The sequence below is a fragment of the Acanthisitta chloris genome, unplaced genomic scaffold, assembly GCF_000695815.1.
Source record: "Acanthisitta chloris isolate BGI_N310 unplaced genomic scaffold, ASM69581v1 scaffold30000, whole genome shotgun sequence".
Classification (NCBI taxonomy): domain Eukaryota; kingdom Metazoa; phylum Chordata; class Aves; order Passeriformes; family Acanthisittidae; genus Acanthisitta; species Acanthisitta chloris.
The window spans coordinates 1,106-19,916 of NW_008653764.1; the positions used below are offsets into that span (position 1 = coordinate 1,106).

Below are 18,811 nucleotides of genomic sequence, written 5' to 3' on the forward strand. Positions count from 1 at the left end.
TGTCCATGTGCTTTGCCTCAAAAGGAGATAGTAACAATATATGAGAGTCTTTGTTTCCAATTCCCACTTTTTTGCCTTCACTGTCAGCATACAGAGCAGGTAACCAGGTCCAAAGGACCAGTCTTTCCTTAACAAAAATGGATCCAGACTGTATAGGGACCTGCTGTGTAGTGGAACATCAGCTTTATTATATACATTATATACATTGAACAACTTAGACTATCAAAGCTCCCTAGTGTTCGGTCTCCTCAAGGCCAGAGCCACTCTGAGCTTTCTTTCAGTGTTTCTTATACAATCTTGCATTGTCTGACCTACCTCCTTTCTTCATTTTTATAGCTCTTCCTTCTCTTCCTCCTCAATTTTCCCTTCCACAGGCTTCTGTACTGGCTTCTGCTCTTTTAAATGACTGAAAAGGAAGTGAACCAGTATTAATCTAGTAAAGTGAACCTTCTCTGTCAGGTATCTAAAAGCTGCTGAGAGGATCTTGAGATAACAGCCTGAGGTAGGAACTGTAAGGACAGCAAAGGTCATACTCTTGTCTACAAGGTGAATATTACCACTTCACACATGCTACGGTGCTAAAATGTATCAAGAAGCTAGAAAAGGGGTAGATATATGCATCTATTTTCCCCCATATATCAACCCAGTCACATTAATGGCAAGGGAGTTAAGTCTTTGCTGGCCATTGGGTTCATGTGATTACTCCTTAATCACCATTCTGTAAGTTGTGCTTGAAGTGCTTGGGAAACCCATGTAACCTCTGATTCAAGATTAACCAGGCTAAGGCACCCCGAGCATCTGAGCATGAATGCTCTTGGTACAGCACCGATATATGTGGAGGAATCAAGACCAAACCCAGCGAAGTAATTTGCTTCTCTTTGAAAACCTTAGGAGGCTAAGAGCAAAACTGACCCATTGCTTCTAGCCTTAAAAACTAGACTACAATGTATATTTAAACCCATTAGTATGTGCTGAGGGATGGGAATATTTGGGCATGATTAACAGGGCTTTCAGCTCATGAATCACATGTCAGAACTGACTGAAAATCTAGGGGGAATTCTGGGGCCAATGACAAGTGGTTTAGCCTGCAGCGACTGGCAACCTCTGAGGAGTTTGCTGCTGAATGCTCAGGCTCTCAGAACTTGGACATGATTGCTACAGGCACTAAGGAAGAGGCACTTTCAAGAGAATGGAAACTTCTGTAGTTTGAAGGCGGGTTTCCAGGGAAAACTAGGTCTCCTAAGAAGAGGGATCAGAGAGAAGGGAAAAAACCCTCATGACTCCCTGAGGATGGCAGAAAGTTCTGACAGCACAGATATGCTGTCTTTGCAAATCTTACCCTGGCTTCAGGGGGAGGACAGTGCTGAGCTGATTCTTCTCACACAGGCTGACGAGAATGAATGAAAATGCCATTCAGCTCTGAGATCTTTCACAGCAAGTTTAGCAAATAGGAAAATAAGACTAACTTCTAATTTGATTCAACAGAGCTTTTAAGCATACAAGGTGTTTTTTTAAATTACCTTTTACTTTGTTAAGTAATGGACTGGCCAAAACCGTATGTCTCTTCACCTCCTAAGGTGAATAAGGTTACATTTATTTGGTGTTGACCTAAACTGAAAAAAAGAAAGACAAACCAGGAGAGTAAGTGGAGCCACTCATGTACCTCTAATGCACAACTGATGTCTGATTCTGGTCTAGCTTGTGCACTAGTTCCCCAATTTGGACTCAATCCAATGGGATGTTTTTTTGCTAAGAGGAGAACTGCTAGAAAACCTGGGTAATTTTAAGCAGAAAAATCCTCCATATCAGACTGAGGCCTGGCCATCTTTTAATAGGTGAGCAGGTGGCCTGGTACATGGAGAAAGGGCTGGAAAAAAATCCAGAGTGGCAATGGGGAGGCAATTTAACTCTTTTTCTTATACTTTTTTTTCCCCCCTTTTTTTGGCCTTTGTTTTGTAAAAGAACATCATTGCTGGGTGACCGTTGCTACTGATACCAAGCACCATGGTGGTTTTGGCAGGAAGAGAACTGTCTACTCAGTTGTAGAGGTGAGAGTTTAGATGCCTATTTTGCACTTTCCCATAGCAGTAAGGCATAAGTATCTATCAAGATCCTTATATCCTATATTAACAGTGGATGCCTGTGACATTCTGTAGTTGGTCCATTATCACTGATGCCATCTGCAGTATTTATTGTGTGTCACAGTATTTCTGATGGTCTCATTCAAGGCTCAACTTCAATGAGTGAATTTAGCCTTTTAGCCTGAACAATATCACCAGCAAGGCTGGCTGGTGGCTGTGCTGCAGCAGAGGGGTTTCCCTAGGGCAGTACCCTGCCAGAAGAGCATTCTGGCCATGCTTTCAGAGGCACACCTGCATCAAGGCTTTCCAGATGGCACACAGGAACTTCATGTTTCCATCCTTATCAGTATTCCTAAAAAGTGTCAGAGCTGTAGGTTGTGCTCTTTCAAATAGTCCTCACAGAAGCAGAGATAAAACGTGAGCATAACCATGAAACAGCCAGTGATACCTGCCTTCAGGTCTCCCCTGATTCTTCCATCTTTCACCCTGCCTTTACTCAGCCTATCACTGAGAGATATGAGTCCTTGACTCCTTGTGCAGTCACCCTATTGTCAGAACAAAATCCTTTTGTTCAGGTTAATCACATTCTTCTCAGTTATACCTTCTTCTCCCCCTACCTTGAATCGAGACTCAGTAGTAAACCTGGTTTTTCTGATAATTGCATATGGTTATTTGGTACTCATCCCAGCAGCCACTGCTTGGCTAGGCTGTCTAATCCAGACAGTTCTCTCCCCCAGATGTCTGATCACTTTAGTTACTCTTCTCTGAATTCCCCTCTGTCTGAATGAGGACACACTGAATACCATAATGGCTATTAAAACCTGCAAAGCATGGTAGTGCAAGTGTCACTGGCTGTGAAGCACAGCAGCACTGTTTGATGTGAGCTAACAGCCAAAGCTTTTGCTTAAGTTCATCTGAACCCTTACCTACAGCAAAGTCTCACCCAATTAGCTGAAAACCTGCACAGCAGTTAAGAAACACAGTGAAGCTGGTAGTGCAAAAGTATTTAACTCAGCAATGCTCAAGTGCTTGCGCTGGTTTCCAGCAAGGAGGACAGCCCCATCTGCTGCTATCCATGGAAACTGCAGACCTTGAAAACCTAAGTAATGTCTATTTAGGACAGTATCTGCTTGTAATACCATATCCTACTTTTATGAAGCACATTAATTTTGATGCTAAAGCACAACTGTCAGTGAAGGGTTCTATGAAAATCAGATAGTGTGGTGGGCTTGTGATGAGGATGGACGCTTACTTGAATCGGACCTGAAATCAAACAGTTTCTTTGACACAGCAAGCAAACGTCTATTCAAGTTCCTTTTCCCCGAGCAGTGCTCTCAGGCCCCAAGGCAGTAGCTTCTCCGGAAGATCAAAGGATTTGCTTAGTCACTCTGTGTGAACTGAGATATGTGAATATTGTGACTGTCTTTGTGAATTTACTTTTCTGAAGGAACTTGGCTGAATTTCCCGCTTGGAAGAAAGCTTACCCCTTTCAACATTTGCAAGTATTTGGAGCATGAGCACTGTGTACAGGGTTGCTAAGGACCCAAATTCAGTAGCTCACCTGAATCACTTCCATGGGGCTTGAATGCTGTTGGGGATCTTGTCTATACAGCCTTCAACCTCACTATAGATGACATCTTGTTCAGGACATATTTGACACACCAAATCCCACAACTTGATGAAAGTTTCATTCACCAATTCATCCTTGTACATAGGAGCAAGGAGAGTGCAGCAAGTGTGGACACCCAGAGAACAACAAAGATTTTCTTGTATTCAGAAATGCATTAACCATTCTCTCCTAAGGATGGTGCCTTCTGCTATCTCTGCTCTTCACTTTTAGGAATCCCATGGAGGCCTAACCCTAAATATGCATTCATCTTTTGCTTTTTCCATGTCTGAGACAGAAAAGGGTCTAACAAATTATGCAGAAATTGGCTTAATGCAAGGTTGGTGTTCATCAGGTAAATGTCTACACCAAAGACCTCTTATGTTCAGTGATTCAAGGGATTCGTGTTCATCCAAGGGACAGTTCTAGATGGGCCTCCTCTCTATTATGTTAAGATGCAGACTTCAAGTTGAACAGGTAGTAGCCAAAATGTGCCATAGAGTTCTGCAGAAATGGAAAAAAGAAAAAAATCAGCCAAGGCCTTAAAGGATTAGTATCTCCAGGAATGTAGCTTTGTAGCCCAGACAAGAAAGATGATCCTATATGGGAAAGGTCTGGGGGTCTCCAGGTTAATTGAAGTTTTGGCAAAGCTCTGTTTCATTGTGTAACCCTAAGAGGAAGCTCCAGTCAGCAGCAGAAGATATGACATTTGTTTTTTCCTAAGAATTTCACCCAGAGTAGTGACAGCTCAGCATTTCAGAGCTCACATAGTGAGTTTTCTGTTTTAACATTTACTGAATATGCAGCTGCACAGTGTCCTGATTTAAGGGTTTGGAATATTAGAAAGTAAGTTATCAATGAAAATATTGTAGATGTCACTGTACGTTATTCTGCTAAATTTAAGTTATGACACATTTGCCTTTGCCTGGACTGAGCTTTTAAAAACATGACTATGATTTTGCTCATGCCCATGATGACAGAAGAATTGTTCACATATTACTTTAGTTATATGCTTAATTGTTGGAAATTTCAAGGAAGTTCAGGAAATTCATGAAAGCTTCTGTTTCTGTCCTTGTGGGGGTTCCTAAGGCATCAACCGCTGCATTTTTTTCAAGTTTATTTACAAAGTTTCACAATGCATTCTTATAGCTTCTTTTGGAAACTTAAGATCCACTGTTCTTAAGATCCGTCTAGAAGCTTATAGTCTACTGTGCAGTGAGCTCTTGACTGTTACTACTCAAAACCAGCCTTGAGCCAGTCTGGGTCCAGCTGGGTTTCCTAGCTTTCACTCAGCACCAAGGGTTTTCTGGATGCACCGTGGCTCTCTGAAGAAGCCATTCAGACACCCTTGCACTATGCACACTAACAGTGACCTAGTCCTGGGAATGTAGCACAGGAAAGACTGAGCTGTCTCTGCTGGCTGCCAGCTCTCCCCAGGCTTGCCAGCCTGGCTTGACCCCATGTGAAAGCCCTTGGACTGCCAGTGCAGCCTCAGAAGCAGCGTGGCCAAAGCACCGTGTCTGGCCTAACAAACTGCTGGGATGGGACAGCACGTGAAGGGAGACAGCTTGGGCATTTCTGCATGTTGGACATGGTCAGTCCAGTCCAGAAACAGACACATGGACAGCTGGAGAGGAACAATAGTGTCTTTCGTACTGTGATGCTGAATACGAGCATACGCTGGCTGCTTTGATTCACAGCTTCTAGAAAATGTTTAATAGTATCTTCAAGTTTGAACCCTATGAATAGTAGATTATGAAAAGAATGTGGGGAACAGTCATGCTTAGAAATGTTGTCAGAAGGAATAAACTTGTTAAAAATGTGCCTTTCTATTGCTTCACTATTGCTAGTGCTGTCAAACCCATGCATAGGTTTCTAGCTCCGATTCTTATTCCAGATTTCTCTTATAGACACACTAATAAATCATTCTATAAAAGTCAAGATAAGCACTTATCACTGAGGAAAGGAGCAGAGGCAGCTTTTGTTTATGTCTTCCCTTAACTTTCCTGTAAAAGACTAAAAGCTTGACTGATTTCTCTAAGGTTTAAGGCAACATAAGGTTTTTGGTGCTGTATATTTACAATTACTCTGAATTGAAATGCAAGACTCCCTACAGCACAGGTGGAATGAAGTCTGTCAGACAGATTAGATGTTTGCCTACAAGCATTTGATTGGGATACTGAAATGTCATTGTAAATTTATGCCATTGACCATTTATCTCATGAAATGCCAGGTAATTTAGACTTTTTCAAGGGTGAGGTGAAAAGAACAACTAAAACGCAGAATTCATAGTGAGATTTTAGGTTGGATTGAAGATTAACTCCTTGCCTCAAAATTTCTTGAGTCTTTTTTTAAATAGATGTATTTCAATAATTTCTTTTAATTTCTCCGGATTTAGCTAAAATAATTACTCTTTCCAATTTTATGAATTGTTTAGGTTATTAATAATAAAACCAGCAAACAGCATCTACTGTAATGCAGTCCTTTACCCTCATACGGCCTGTTTTAGTTTTCCTTTGCAGAATGAGGGCTGACTCCTTGCAGACTTGGAAAATAATTCTCTTTGATCTTAAATTATGCAGGAAAAAAATCTTTGCCCTAGAGAAATGCCTGTTCTTTAGATGATCTCTGTTGAAAGTGCTCAATACTCTCAGGAAAGAATATGTATGAATATTACTTATTCTACTTATTTTTAGTTTCTTTCTTTAATGTAGTAATCACAGGTCAAAGAAATACATGCAGATACAACTCATTACATAAGTCTCCAAAACTGCCCATGAACTTTATTTTTAGCTTGTTTCAAGTGTGAACATACTATTTATGTTCCAAACCCCAAAGCTAATTCCTGGGAAAATGCTCTTTCCTTTGATCACAGTGCTCCCAAAGGTGGGTGGAAGGCCCTGAGGCCCCTGACACCTTCTGTAACTGTTCCCATGAAGAACCAATGCATGGATGGGAGGGACAGTACTAGACTGATATATGCCCAGGTCTCTCCCCCATCTTGGTCTGCTCTCACTCAGGAGCTAGGAAGCATTTCTTGGTCTCCCATTTTAGAAGCATCACATGAGGTTACAACAGTATGTGTCATGCTCCCTCCTAGCTGCAGGGTAGCATACTAAGATTTGGTCGCTTTGATTTTTTTCCTTCCTCACCAGCCTTTTAATGTTTGATTTACTTGGGGTTTTTTTTCTATTTTTTTTTTCTATTTTAAATAGAACTGCTTTTATTTCAATGCTTGAAGCATCTGTCTTCTTCTATTCCTCACACATACTGACAGAGTATCAAAGCATTTCACAGTATCTAGCATCTCAGGCTACCCTGGAGGAAGACAGCTGAGGGGATGAAGCAAATTCATCCTCCAGTGGGAATTCACTCCTTGTTCTTGTTCTGCTGTTACAAACTGGAAGGGAGTGAAATGTGGTGAAACTACAAGCCCCTCTCTCCAGAGCTAGACCAAAGTCAAATTCCACATGGCTTCTAGAAGGGTTGTCAAATACTAGCCTCTTTTTATTACTGACTGTGCATAAATGAAACAAACAGCAACTCTCAAAACAGTTTTGGAAGGGGGAAGCTCTGTGATCCACCCACTTCCTAAAAATGCATAGTGTATGGTCCTGGAGGCTTTCCAGCACATAAATTCTGAGATGTCGATCTCATCCATCATGAATTTGGAGAAGGATCTGTTCTTTCTGGCAGATGTGACTAGTGCTGTGGCACCTTCCATGGCCAGGGGATTATTGTCCATCTATGAAAGAGGAGACATAAATGCAGACATGGATGTCATGCTTAGCAGAAGGCATGCTGTAACCTTAAGATTGGCCCTTTCTTCCCATTCTTCAGCAGGGCTGTAGAATAAATGTGGCTCCTTTCAGCGTGTTTGTCTGTTATCTCACCATCTTGTCACTGTCCCACAGAAGTCTGCAATGAAGCTTCCAAGTGGAGTTACCATGTCAGTTTCTCTCTGTCTTCTTGTGTGAAATTCCACGTATCAGGTCCCTTACATCTGTCATGCAGGAAGATGTGATGTGGACTGTGTTAAGTTGTGTGATGAGGAGAAGATGAGGCAATGGGCTGCATTTGAATGTGTGCTTGCTAGTAAGGTCCCTCTGGATGTGAGTGTGCCCCTCAGGACGTTTTCCATACCCTTGCCTCCTCTTGGCAGCACAGCAGATCAGAGCTCAGGCTGTTTGTCTGCCTGCAGCCTACCTTGTCTGGTTATCCAGTGTTATGGGGTTGGCACTGCCATGTGCATCTCTTGGTCTGTGAAATTCACATCCCCTCCACCTTGGACATCATATGCCTTCCCCACTCCCACTGTAAGAAAGAGAAGTTTCTTTGCTAATGTTGGCCAGCAGAAGATATGTCCTCCTTTAAGTCCTTGTGCTATCAGCTCCTAAGACAATCTCTGCAGCTACACACATAGAGGAATGCCTTGGTGTGAGCTAGTGGTCTTATTTCAGGCAAGGTTAAGAGCAAAGCAGACAGACATGTTAATTTACATAATCTAAAACAGCAGTCCCACAGACTGATGTGGTTGCAGTGATTGACAAGGACAGAGATGAGCCTAGATAAACAGCTTTAAAGATGTCTCTCAACCACCATACTGCTATTTGCAGGCTCTCAGGATGGTGATGCTAGATCTAGCTGAGAATGCAGCTCGCAAGCAAGCTGTCTTTTCTGAGTGGAATTCCTAGAGTCTGATCTTGAATTGAGAAGACATGTTAGCTCTCAACTCTAAGCTCTGAAGCCAACTTGGCTGGTCATTCAGTTTTGCCCTTTCCTGGACTATTGATCCCTAGCTTAGTAGAAGGCAGTTTTTGGCTTTTTTCCCCAGGATTTTATAATACTCCTCTACTTTAGGTAGTGCTGTGACATTGCCCTGTTTTGGCAATGACAGTTTATCCTGTGCTTGAATAAATTCTTACCAAATCATTTACATTGGAGGAAGGTAGAGAGAGGGAGGATTTCTTATATTAATAGACATTGCCTGTTTTTGTCACTGTGATAAATGTCTGGATTCTCCTTTCCACATCTAAAATATCAATACTCACTCTGCATATGTTTGATTAGCAGAGGAGAGGAATTCAGCTTCATATGGTAGCTGTGCCCAGCTGTATATGTGTCAGTGCCAATTCACATGCTTTGCACACCTCACAGTGTAAGTTCTACTTAGAGCAGGGTATGTGTGAATTCATTTGTGTCTACTGCGACATTGGGAGGGATAGGACTTGCTGCCAACACTTACTTCTCATTCCCAGAGAGAATTTCTCATCCAGATTTTCCATGCATGGGAGGTTGGATGCAAGCAGATGGTGAATTTAGCTGACTTAAAAATATTCCTTTAAGAAACAAAACAGGAAAGTGACAGATTCTGCAGTTATCTCTGCTGCTCCTGCTTCAAGCGAGCTGGAAGAAGAGCTGTAAAACCTTGCATTTTGGAGAAGCATTTTTCTGGACTAGGAAGGTCACACGTTTTAGTACTGATGTCTGTGCTGTCTGCAGGTTTGCTCAAGGCAGGGGCACAGTGCCTTGTCCTCACTTCAGTTTTAATTGATCCATATTTTAAAGGCATGGAGAGATACATATCAGTGGAAATACTGAACCAAGAGAAGGAAAGCATCAGTTAAACTGAAAGCATGGTGATACTGAAATGCTCAAGGAACACTGGATGCTCACAGCACATGCTTGTGGCCATTGTAGTGGCAGCTGTGTTGGATTTACTGAGGGAAGAAGAATCCTCAGATATCCATGCAAGTCTTTCACAGTGTAGTAATAGTGCCTGAGATTACTGAAAGACTAACAGTTTTGTTTGCTTTCCCTTTCAAGTGCTACTAACACACTCTGGGTCTCACTTTGTCTGAACAGACGGATTAGGCAGCTTAATTTTATTCCTTCCTAATCTGTTTCTCTTGCTACTTACTGTGCAATGGCTAAAACCATTAGGGTTTGGGCTGCTTAAGAAAAACTGAAATAATTCCTGAACTTTGTAATCAAAAGCTTTAAACAAACAACAGTTCTGATTCTGAGATTTTAGTAGAGTGCAATTTTCTGCCTTAGACTTACTCCTTGCGGGACTTCTCTTTCAGCTCCCTTCTCTGTCACAGACTGCTCTATTACTGTGGTTTCTCATCCTGCATGTGTATTCTCTTACATTAGTCATAGTTGCTAGAGTCACCTGTGGTGATAAGGGTGAGTCTGTGCATCAGCCAGGAAGCTCTGAATCTGGGTGCCCTGGCTTTTGTACTACTCACCAGGTCAACGGGCATTTTTGCTAGAGAAGGAAATACATGTTCACTGTGCTGACACCATCCACTCCCCCAGTGTCTGTACTCCTGGCTTTGCAGAAGTAATAAATTCAGTTACCAAGTATCTGTCCTAGGAGTTGTCCTCCTTCCTCAGAAAACTTGCTGTGGCTGAGGTTCAGCTCCTTCACTTGGTAATTGCCTTGCACAGAGACAAGTGTGCAGAGACAATGTGATCTTCCATCCAGCTGCAGACAGATGCCATACCAAGGCCCCCAAATGAGGATGAAAAAGAGGGATATCAGACACACTGAAATCTTCAGTGCATGGGAGATCAGCAGCACAGAAATTGAAGCACTGGATGTCCCAAAAGAGGTATATAACATCACAGTGATTATCTTCACAAAGCAGTAAAAGCCATGGGACTTTGTGTTGTGCTAATTTCTCTCACACAGCTCATGTCTGGCCTGCAACATGTCCTGCAGTTTTATTCCTGTTCTTATTCCACTCCCACCACTGTACCTAGACTAAGAGCCCTTTCTGATATCAGGTCAAGGCCTTGCTTCAGGGCAGCTGCTGGTGGTGCCAAATGATGCAGAGGCTCTGAGAAGGAACTAACCATTGAAGTCAAGCCTCTTATTTTTACTGGAGAATTGCAAAATTTTATGAAGCTGGGATCTCTTACATGGTTCTGAAGGTTTGTTTCTCAGCCAGACACACAGAGCTGTCTTGAAAAAATGTTGGTGCAGTTCATCCAGCTCTGTGTCCTCCCAGCATCTCTTATTTCTGAACTAAGCAAGAGGCACTTAGCAGAATTATGCCAGGAAATCATGTGGGCATTGCCAAGTGAAATCATGCCAAGTCAGTAGCAGCTTCAAGATGAGAAGAGTCTGTTCCACGGCCAGAGCTGCAAATGACCTTGGATTGCAGGTAACTCACCATTAATGCCTCAGCAAAGTATGATGCAGTCTTCTATCCAAAGTGGTTTCCTGGGGAAGAAAAGTATGTTAACAGTGCACTGATCTCTCCCTTGGTGCTGTGCCGGGAACTTGCAGAAAGCTGTGCTTTTAGGTGGAACCTCCAGTTCATCACAGTCCATATGTGGCTGTAAGAATTTATGGTGCATTGACCTTGGCTGGACACCAGGTACTCACTGAGCTGTTCTTTCACTCCCCTCCTCAGCAGGACAGGGGGGAGAAAATAAGATAGAAGAAAACCTTGTGGGTCAAGATAAAGGCAGTTAAATAAAGCAAAGGAAAAAAAAGGCCACAGACAGAAACAAAGGAAAAGATTTATTCCCTATTTCCGATCAGCAGGCAATGTCTCCTCACTGCTTGGGAAGTCAGGCTTCAGAACACATAGTGGTTGTTCCACAAGACAAATGTTGCAATAACATATGTGCACACACCACCCCCCTCTCCCCACCATCCCCACAATCCTTCTTCTTAGCTTTTATTGCTGAGGAGATGCCATATGGTATGGAATATCCCTTTGGTCAGGTTGGATCAGCTGTTCTGGCTATGTGCCCTCCCAAGATCTTGCCTACCCCCAGCCTAGTGATGAGGGAGATGTTGGAGAGACAGTGCTTGATGCTCTGGGAGCCAGAACTCGGGTGTGTTTATCAACACCTCTCTAGCTACCAATACAAAGCACAGCACTGAGGGCTACTATGGGGAAAATCTCAGCCAGACCCAATAGAGAAATTAGTCACTAATATACTTTGCTCCATAGAGTAGAATTACCCCAAGATGTGGAGATGCTCCAGCAATTATCTAAGTTTCTCGTAAGGGACTGGTTTTCAGAGCTGCTGGAAGCTGAGCAGGCCAATTATTTAATCACATCACCATAAATCTAGATTTCTGCTGTTACTTTGGGTTCCTGTCAGAGACATAGCTGAGAGGTTGTTTTTGCCCATAGTCTGACTGATACTCTCAGGGTGAGAGACTGGAATGAAACACATGATATTTCACTTCCACCACTGTTTGTGCACATACAGTGTCATGTCCCACCCCACCCTGAGCTGGAGCACATTGAGATAGGACATGTTATCCAAAAGCAAACTGGCAATGGCTTCAGCTCCTGCTGTATATAGATGGTTATTAGAGGTGTTTTGGAGAAAGAGAAAGGAGGATAAGGAGGATGAGGCCAAAAATGTATTTGCTTTACTGTCTTCTTAATGCCCAAGATATCAAGGGAATAATGCAAGATGACCAGTATGAGAAATGTTAGCCAGACAGTAATTAATGTGTGAGTTATAGGTGTGTTTAACCCTGTATCCTTCCTAACAGAAATAAAACCCTAGAGCCATCAGTGTCACATAGGTCTTTGTCTTCAGTGAACCAAGAGGCATTTGGCAAAGAATCCTTTCTTTCAGTGTAACACAGATCCCACGGCCTATCAAAATGCATTTTGTATACCCCAGTTTCAGATCAAAAGAACATTCCTACCAGTTCATATCTGAAAGTTTTGCATTATTCCCTTAATCTATTTAGAAAAGTTTCCCCATGCCATATTGGAGAATGAAAATTCCTGACCAAAACATTTTTTCCATTGGCTAAGCATAAATTAGAAAAACATGTTATGGTAATTATTGCCATATCTGCTAATGAAGAGAACAGTTCCAGACTCACCAGACTGCCACTACATGCACTTTTCTGCTTTTCAGAAGCTTGTACTTTTAAAAAGTAGAACAGCATAAAATACCATGAATTTCAGAATGCGAATCTTACAACAGTTATTTGGTTAAAAATTTAATGGAATGAATTGGTTTTCTTTCAGATGATTGAACTTGATGAGCAATAATTTTGATTACAAACTATGTCAGATTGGGTACCAGTACTTGAAGGGAGTAATTCTCTCGTAGCATCTCTGCTATGCATATGGCTCCTTCTGCCAAAATGCAGTTGTCTTCCAGCTCTAGATGGGTGATGGTTGTGTTGGACTGGGAATACAAAAAGGTAACCAGAGACATGCAAAAAAAATACTGAAAAGGTAACAAAGAGGATAACTTCCTTAGTTCAACAGACACTGGATGTTTCCTCCAAACCTCAGAAAGTGCTGCAGGTCTTGAGCAGGACAGTGATTGGGGATGTGAGCCATGGCAGTGGGAATTTGCATACAAAAGAAGTATTTTCCATGATGGTTCAGAAACTTGGCTTGGCCAAGTTTTGAACAAAGTGTGAGACAGGCCACCAGACAGACCACATCCATCAGCCTGCATGCTTCCAAGTACAGCTCTGTGCCTGTAATGCCTGCAAAGGCCTGCTCAGGATCTACAGAGAAAGAGTACATTGATGAGTGGTGCATTGTGTCCTCCCTCCTCTTTTAAATAAATTAAGCAACTTAAAATTAAGTAACACTATGTTACTGAAAAAACCGCAACAACAGTAGGGTTTTACTCTTTAGGTGTTATCATCCTCTGATTCCCCCCACCCCTTTATGCCAGACCTGTAGGAGTTAATGTATCCTACTTGCTTCTCCATTTGGCATCCAGTGACTTGCAACAGTTTCTCACCAGTCTGCGATGTGACTAAACCTTTCTTGGTGTAATTTGGAATTCTTGACATCAGCCAAAAACATTTTCATCTTTTTTAAAAAAACTCCTTAATTTAAGCATGCAGCTGATACTGCCAGCAGAGCTAGGGCAGGTCAGAACATTTTGGCTTACAATCAGCAGAAAGAATCCCAGCATTCTCATCTTGGCCATTGGCTGTTGTTGACACAGCTGCAGTGAGACATATCAGTGCAGCTGGAGGCTGTATTTCCACAAAAACCTGTCATTTGGAATTCCTTCATCAAACCCCATACTTAGAGCTCATATTTCTCCATGCTGTTATATGCATTCAATGGTCTGACCTCAGGACAAATTCCCCTCTCATCAAAGCCATTTTCCAGTTCAGTCTGAAGCCTTTAACAAAACAGTCTTTGTTCTTGTGTTCTTGGGTTTTTTGGTTTTCCTTCCATTTCTAACAAGTTAGAAAGTTCTCGTCCTAAATTATGGATAAATCCTACTGTTACAAAAATGAATGCAAGATTTTTTTAGCCAGAGGACTGACTTCATGAGGCACAAAATAAGAGAAGTGCCACCAGAAAAGTCTAGGACAGTTGTGGCAAACGCATGGTGTGCAGACCACAAGTGTTATGCAGTGTGTCATCAGGAGTGCACAAGCAGGGCCACAGTCCCATCCCTGGTTTCAGCTAGCTGCTCCTGCTCCCAGGCAGCAGGTTGGGCTGGCAGTGTTGGCTATTAATGACTAGAGGAGAGGAGAAAGAACAAAGAAATAGCCATGGTGTGTAGAGAGCAGTTGAAGGAAGATGCTTAACATCAAAGGGAGAGCTCTTATAGGGAAATTCATCTGCTCCCCACCCAGCTTTATCGATTGCCAGATTACATGTTGTTCAGGCTTGTGTCCTTGGACTCCATTTTGGATACATACCAGTTGGTAGGTACAGTTCTGACTGTAAGGGAAAGGCTAGTGAGGGCAGATGGTCAGAAAGCATTCACCTTCAACCCCTAGGTCAGCATCAGGGGCTTGTGTGACCCTCTGTGCTGAGGCATCAGCCAGCAACTCAGACTCCTGAGACTCACTAATTTTGGATCTCTCTTCATTCCGGTCTGCTGTGAAACAGATTCAGTTTGTCAATGTGAGCCCAGCAGAGATGTGACTCCCTGGATGTGGCAGATCTCCCACTTGCCTCACTGAAGCCCCTCTTCAGCACACTGTGGATGTCCTCCTCCTGCATCCCTGCTTTGCACTACCACTCCTGGCACACTGTATGCGTGTGGTGCTGGCCCTGGTGTCTGGGGATGGGATCACTCTGGGGCTTGGCAGTGTTGGAAAGATCCCTTCTCAAATTCTTCAGCTTATGTGTGTGGGTCTCACAGTTCTCCCACATTGGGTCTTTGTTCCCTCATGAGCTGCCTTTCTCCTCTTTCTCAATTTCTGAGACCACCAGGCAAAGCAAATTCATCTTCATCCCATTTCCCCACAAACCTACAAGCCATACCCATGCCAGTTGCTCCTACTTCTCTTGAACTGACTCACACTGCCTTAGGCATGGGCAGGACACTGTTGGTTGACTTTGTGATCAGACTGGGAATACTTTGCAGTACTCTTCAAGCATGGCAGAAGAGAAGGCACTTGAATGCTACTGTATATTGGGACTGAGTGCAACTAGACTCACTGGAAGAGATACAGCTTTTCTTGCTCACAATTCATAATTTATTTTATAGTTAGAGGGAAGGAGAATTTGGAAAAATCCTTTTAAGAGGAATAAATGCATAAAAAAATAATGAAGTGTAATTTTGCCAAAATAATTTCTGGCTAATAGTGTAATACATTTTTTTTTCTGCTCTGAATCATCCTTTTCATTCCCTGCCACTGCATTTACTCCCTTCTTTCCTTACTCTCTATTTTGTTTCAGAGCTTCAGGCTACTGCTCTCTGATTTTGTCCCCTTCTGGGTGTCACCTAGCACTGATGTGTGATGCTGAGCTTGCAGTTTGGCTGTTCATTCAGAGCTATGTGAGGGAAAGACTGGTCAGCTGGCACCCATATCACCACATTTCAACCAGTCTTGCAGCTGCAGCTCCTTTATTAAGAAGACCTTTTCCTTCTGCCAGACTTTATTTGCCAAATGATGGGTTTACTTGCATAACTTTAGTGTGAGAAAGACAAAAGAAAGAGTAAAAATAGGTCTAAATCCCATGTAAAGAACTCACGAGACAAGGAGAACCAAGGATTTGGGATAATATGACAGTACCCACTGATCCTCATTGCTTAATGGCTCTACAGTGCTGGACATCCTGATAAAAATAAACTTCCTACTCTGGCAACAGACTGTGCTACACAAAACATGTCCAGACTATATCACCCCCCATGTGCCCAGTACATCAGCCAGTCTTGCGGTGTGTGGACTGAGCCTTCTGAGGTGGATTCAGAAGTGGTCCCAGCACTTCATAAATTTATATTTAAATTTATATATTTAAATACAGAAGAACAAGAGCCAAAGAGAGAAGTTGTCCCACACATGTCCCTGCCCTACAGTAATTGCATTATTTAACAAGTAACTGTATATATAACAACAAAGGAAAATAAGAAATTAACTTATAATGACTAAGCGACAGGCCAAATGAGGCTTTGAACTGTGAGCAGCCCTGGCACCTGACTCGGCTGTGTACAAGCACAGCCTGAGAGCAGCAGGTTAAGAAAACCCTTCTGCCCCTCATGCCCTGCATGTCCTGGGCTATGGAGAGCTTAAACAGGATCTGGTCTCACAAGACGCTGACCTCTTATATCTGTGGGTATTAGGGGCAGTTGGGTGGAGTGTCCACTAGCAAGTCCTCTTCTGATCCATTTTGTATTTTCCAAGCTGCTCCCAGATGGCAGCACCCATCTCTGGGCACTGGCCCCCTGGATCCCTGTTGGCCACCTCATTGCTGCTTGGCCTAGAGAAGAGAATCCTTTCCACCTGGTGATCAGCCTGCTGCCACAGCACTCCTCCTTGCCTGCTGGTGATTTTTTCTTTGGCCATTTCTGACAATTTCTGAAGTGAGTTTGCTAGTAACTAAACACTGCACCTTCATCCTTCTCAGACTCATTCTCTGTGTCACCACCAGTGAGTTGCAGGTTCGTTTGCTTTTTCTTTGCTGTAAATGAGGAGTTCACAGCAGTCTCCTAGGTCCTGTAAGTTCCTCACACTTACGCACAAAAAGTGCAGCTGCTTGGCTACAATTAAAACATCTCCATGAGGAATGGTGACACTTGTAAGATCTGTGTTCTTGATTTATACTGCTTATAAACAGAAGAATCCCATTTCTCACTTGTGGAGCCTGGCCTGCCCTGGCACCATGAAAAGCCTTGCAGAGTCTGTGGCTACCCTCTGCTGCCACCCCCTCCCTCTGTGATCTCACCTGCACCTTCTGACTCCTAGGGGTGACATTCAGTGCCAGAAAGTCGGTAAGTCTGGGATCCAACCAACACCTGATAACTGAGAACAGCTGTGGTTTTGGCTGTGGAACCCCCCACCCCCCCAGTGCATCAAAGAGCTATGCCAAGCTGCTGCTAAGAGTTCTTGCCTCCTTTAAGTTCATATTCCAGGTGGTACAGTTTCATGAGAAAGTCAGACTGTGGCACTTACAGTCTTAAAGGAGATGAGGATAGAGGAGTGTATGTGCCTTTTTTCGTCTTGAGCAGATTCTGACTTCTCCACTGCCAAATTCCCAGTACATTCAGTAATAAAGTGTGGCTTGTAAACATGTCAGCACTTAATGGGGCCTTGAATCAAGTAATCATTCATTCCACCAATGACTGTTGGTGCCAAAACTGGTTCAGTGCTTATTATTTTATACCAAGGACCTTGTGACTTTTCCTAAGGGGCTAAACCCAAAACTGTAACCAAAGAGGTTTTCTGATAAAGGCTGGACAGAATTAATTCACACACTTAGAAATCTCTCCAGTATGGGTGATGCCCAGTGAAAATAATCTCATGCAGATTTTGAAGCTTATGTACCCTACACAGTGCAATATGGGCTATACTGAGAAGAAGAAAAAGTCTGTTTCCCCAAGAATGGGGTATTTTTAGTGGTTTTATTCCCCCAGGTTCTACATAGACCTCTCAAGTAGTTCAGTCATTAGAGACCATGGTAGGGTTATATTTGGATAGGGAACAAAATGCCGCAAAAGCCACTGGAAGGTTTGACCCTGAAGCAGATGACCATTGTCAGCTTTGAATTTATTGCCAAAGTTTGTAAATATTTTTTCTAGTGTAGGCCAAAGAACTGTGGCTGACCGGATACTTGCCTGTTTGTAGAGCCAGCTCACATTCTTCTCTGTTATCAGTCTGATTATTCTGATGGGGGTTGGGTCTGAATACACTTTCTTAGATCTTTCCTTTACAAGAACAGCCTAGTTTTAAATACCCCAGTCATCATCCCTTAATGTTGCAGATCCTTCCTCTGGAGAACACCCTCCATTTTCTGATTAGAAACCAATGATGGTTTCCAGAGGTTTGGTTACTGCAACAGGAGATGGGAGACCACAGTCCAGTTCTGTGCTTTGCCGGAGGCATCTGTGGGATTTGAGACAAGTCACTGCATCTGTGGTGTTTCATAACTGGGGATTTGAAAAGGACACCAGCAGAATTATTGTTTATATACATTATAACATTCTCTCAGATCCTAGCCATGGACACTCACTGTGCTAATCATCAAGTGTTTTAAGTATAACCTATGAGACAACAGTTGGTCACCATCAAGGGAGCAGTTTGGCAGCATCCATCAGTGCAAAAGGCAGGGATGACATGAATCTTGACTTCATTGCAGGTGCCCATCTTAGAGTTTGAAAGGTTACTGTGATCACACATCAGAAATGTGTATTCAGTGTAAAAAGCTGTGGTGTGCTCAGCACGTTCTGTCTTTACCCGTTGAACACATTTGATTGTGGAATGAAGCAAACACTAAAATCCTGGACTTCAATCAGGACTTTGCTTTTCGTATGCAACTGTCTGGTCTCAACAGACTTGCAGAGGGCAGAGAAGAGGTGATTTTGCAGACCTGTGATGACCTGTCAGCAGCAGGTGAGGGAAGGCACACTCCTGTTCTGCTATCTTACCCACCCCAACGGTGCTTGGCTGCGTGCAGGTTGTGCTTTGCAGAGCCCTGACTAGCACCAGCGGCTGTGAAAAGCCAGTGTAATTATTAACTCATCTGGAGCAAATGGTGGCTTCCCAGGGAGGGGGGAAATCCTGGAAATTGCCCTTGTTTGGATTTCTGGAGAAGAAGGGCTGAGAACTCCTGTTCAAAAACGCAAATTTCGGGGCGGTGGGGCCAGAAAGCTGAGGCCGCTCTGGCCAGGGGCACAGCCCCCAGTCCGGGCCGCGGTG

At 43.1% G+C, this 18,811-nt stretch overlaps 1 protein-coding gene across 1 annotated transcript; it reads right to left on the reverse strand.

Moving 5' to 3' along the window:
- Positions 1-330: 330 nt before the first annotated feature.
- LOC103809565 (leucine-rich repeat-containing protein 74-like) lies at positions 331-16,462 on the reverse strand. The gene is given in 16 exon segments (XM_009082405.1): positions 331-406; positions 1,664-1,749; positions 2,332-2,383; positions 2,451-2,476; positions 3,643-3,674; positions 3,677-3,780; positions 7,323-7,432; positions 9,939-9,958; positions 10,051-10,131; positions 10,865-10,921; positions 11,946-12,040; positions 12,764-12,870; positions 13,091-13,117; positions 13,119-13,201; positions 14,434-14,547; positions 16,321-16,462. Coding segments are annotated over 16 exon segments (1,212 nt in total).
- Positions 16,463-18,811: the final 2,349 nt, after the last annotated feature.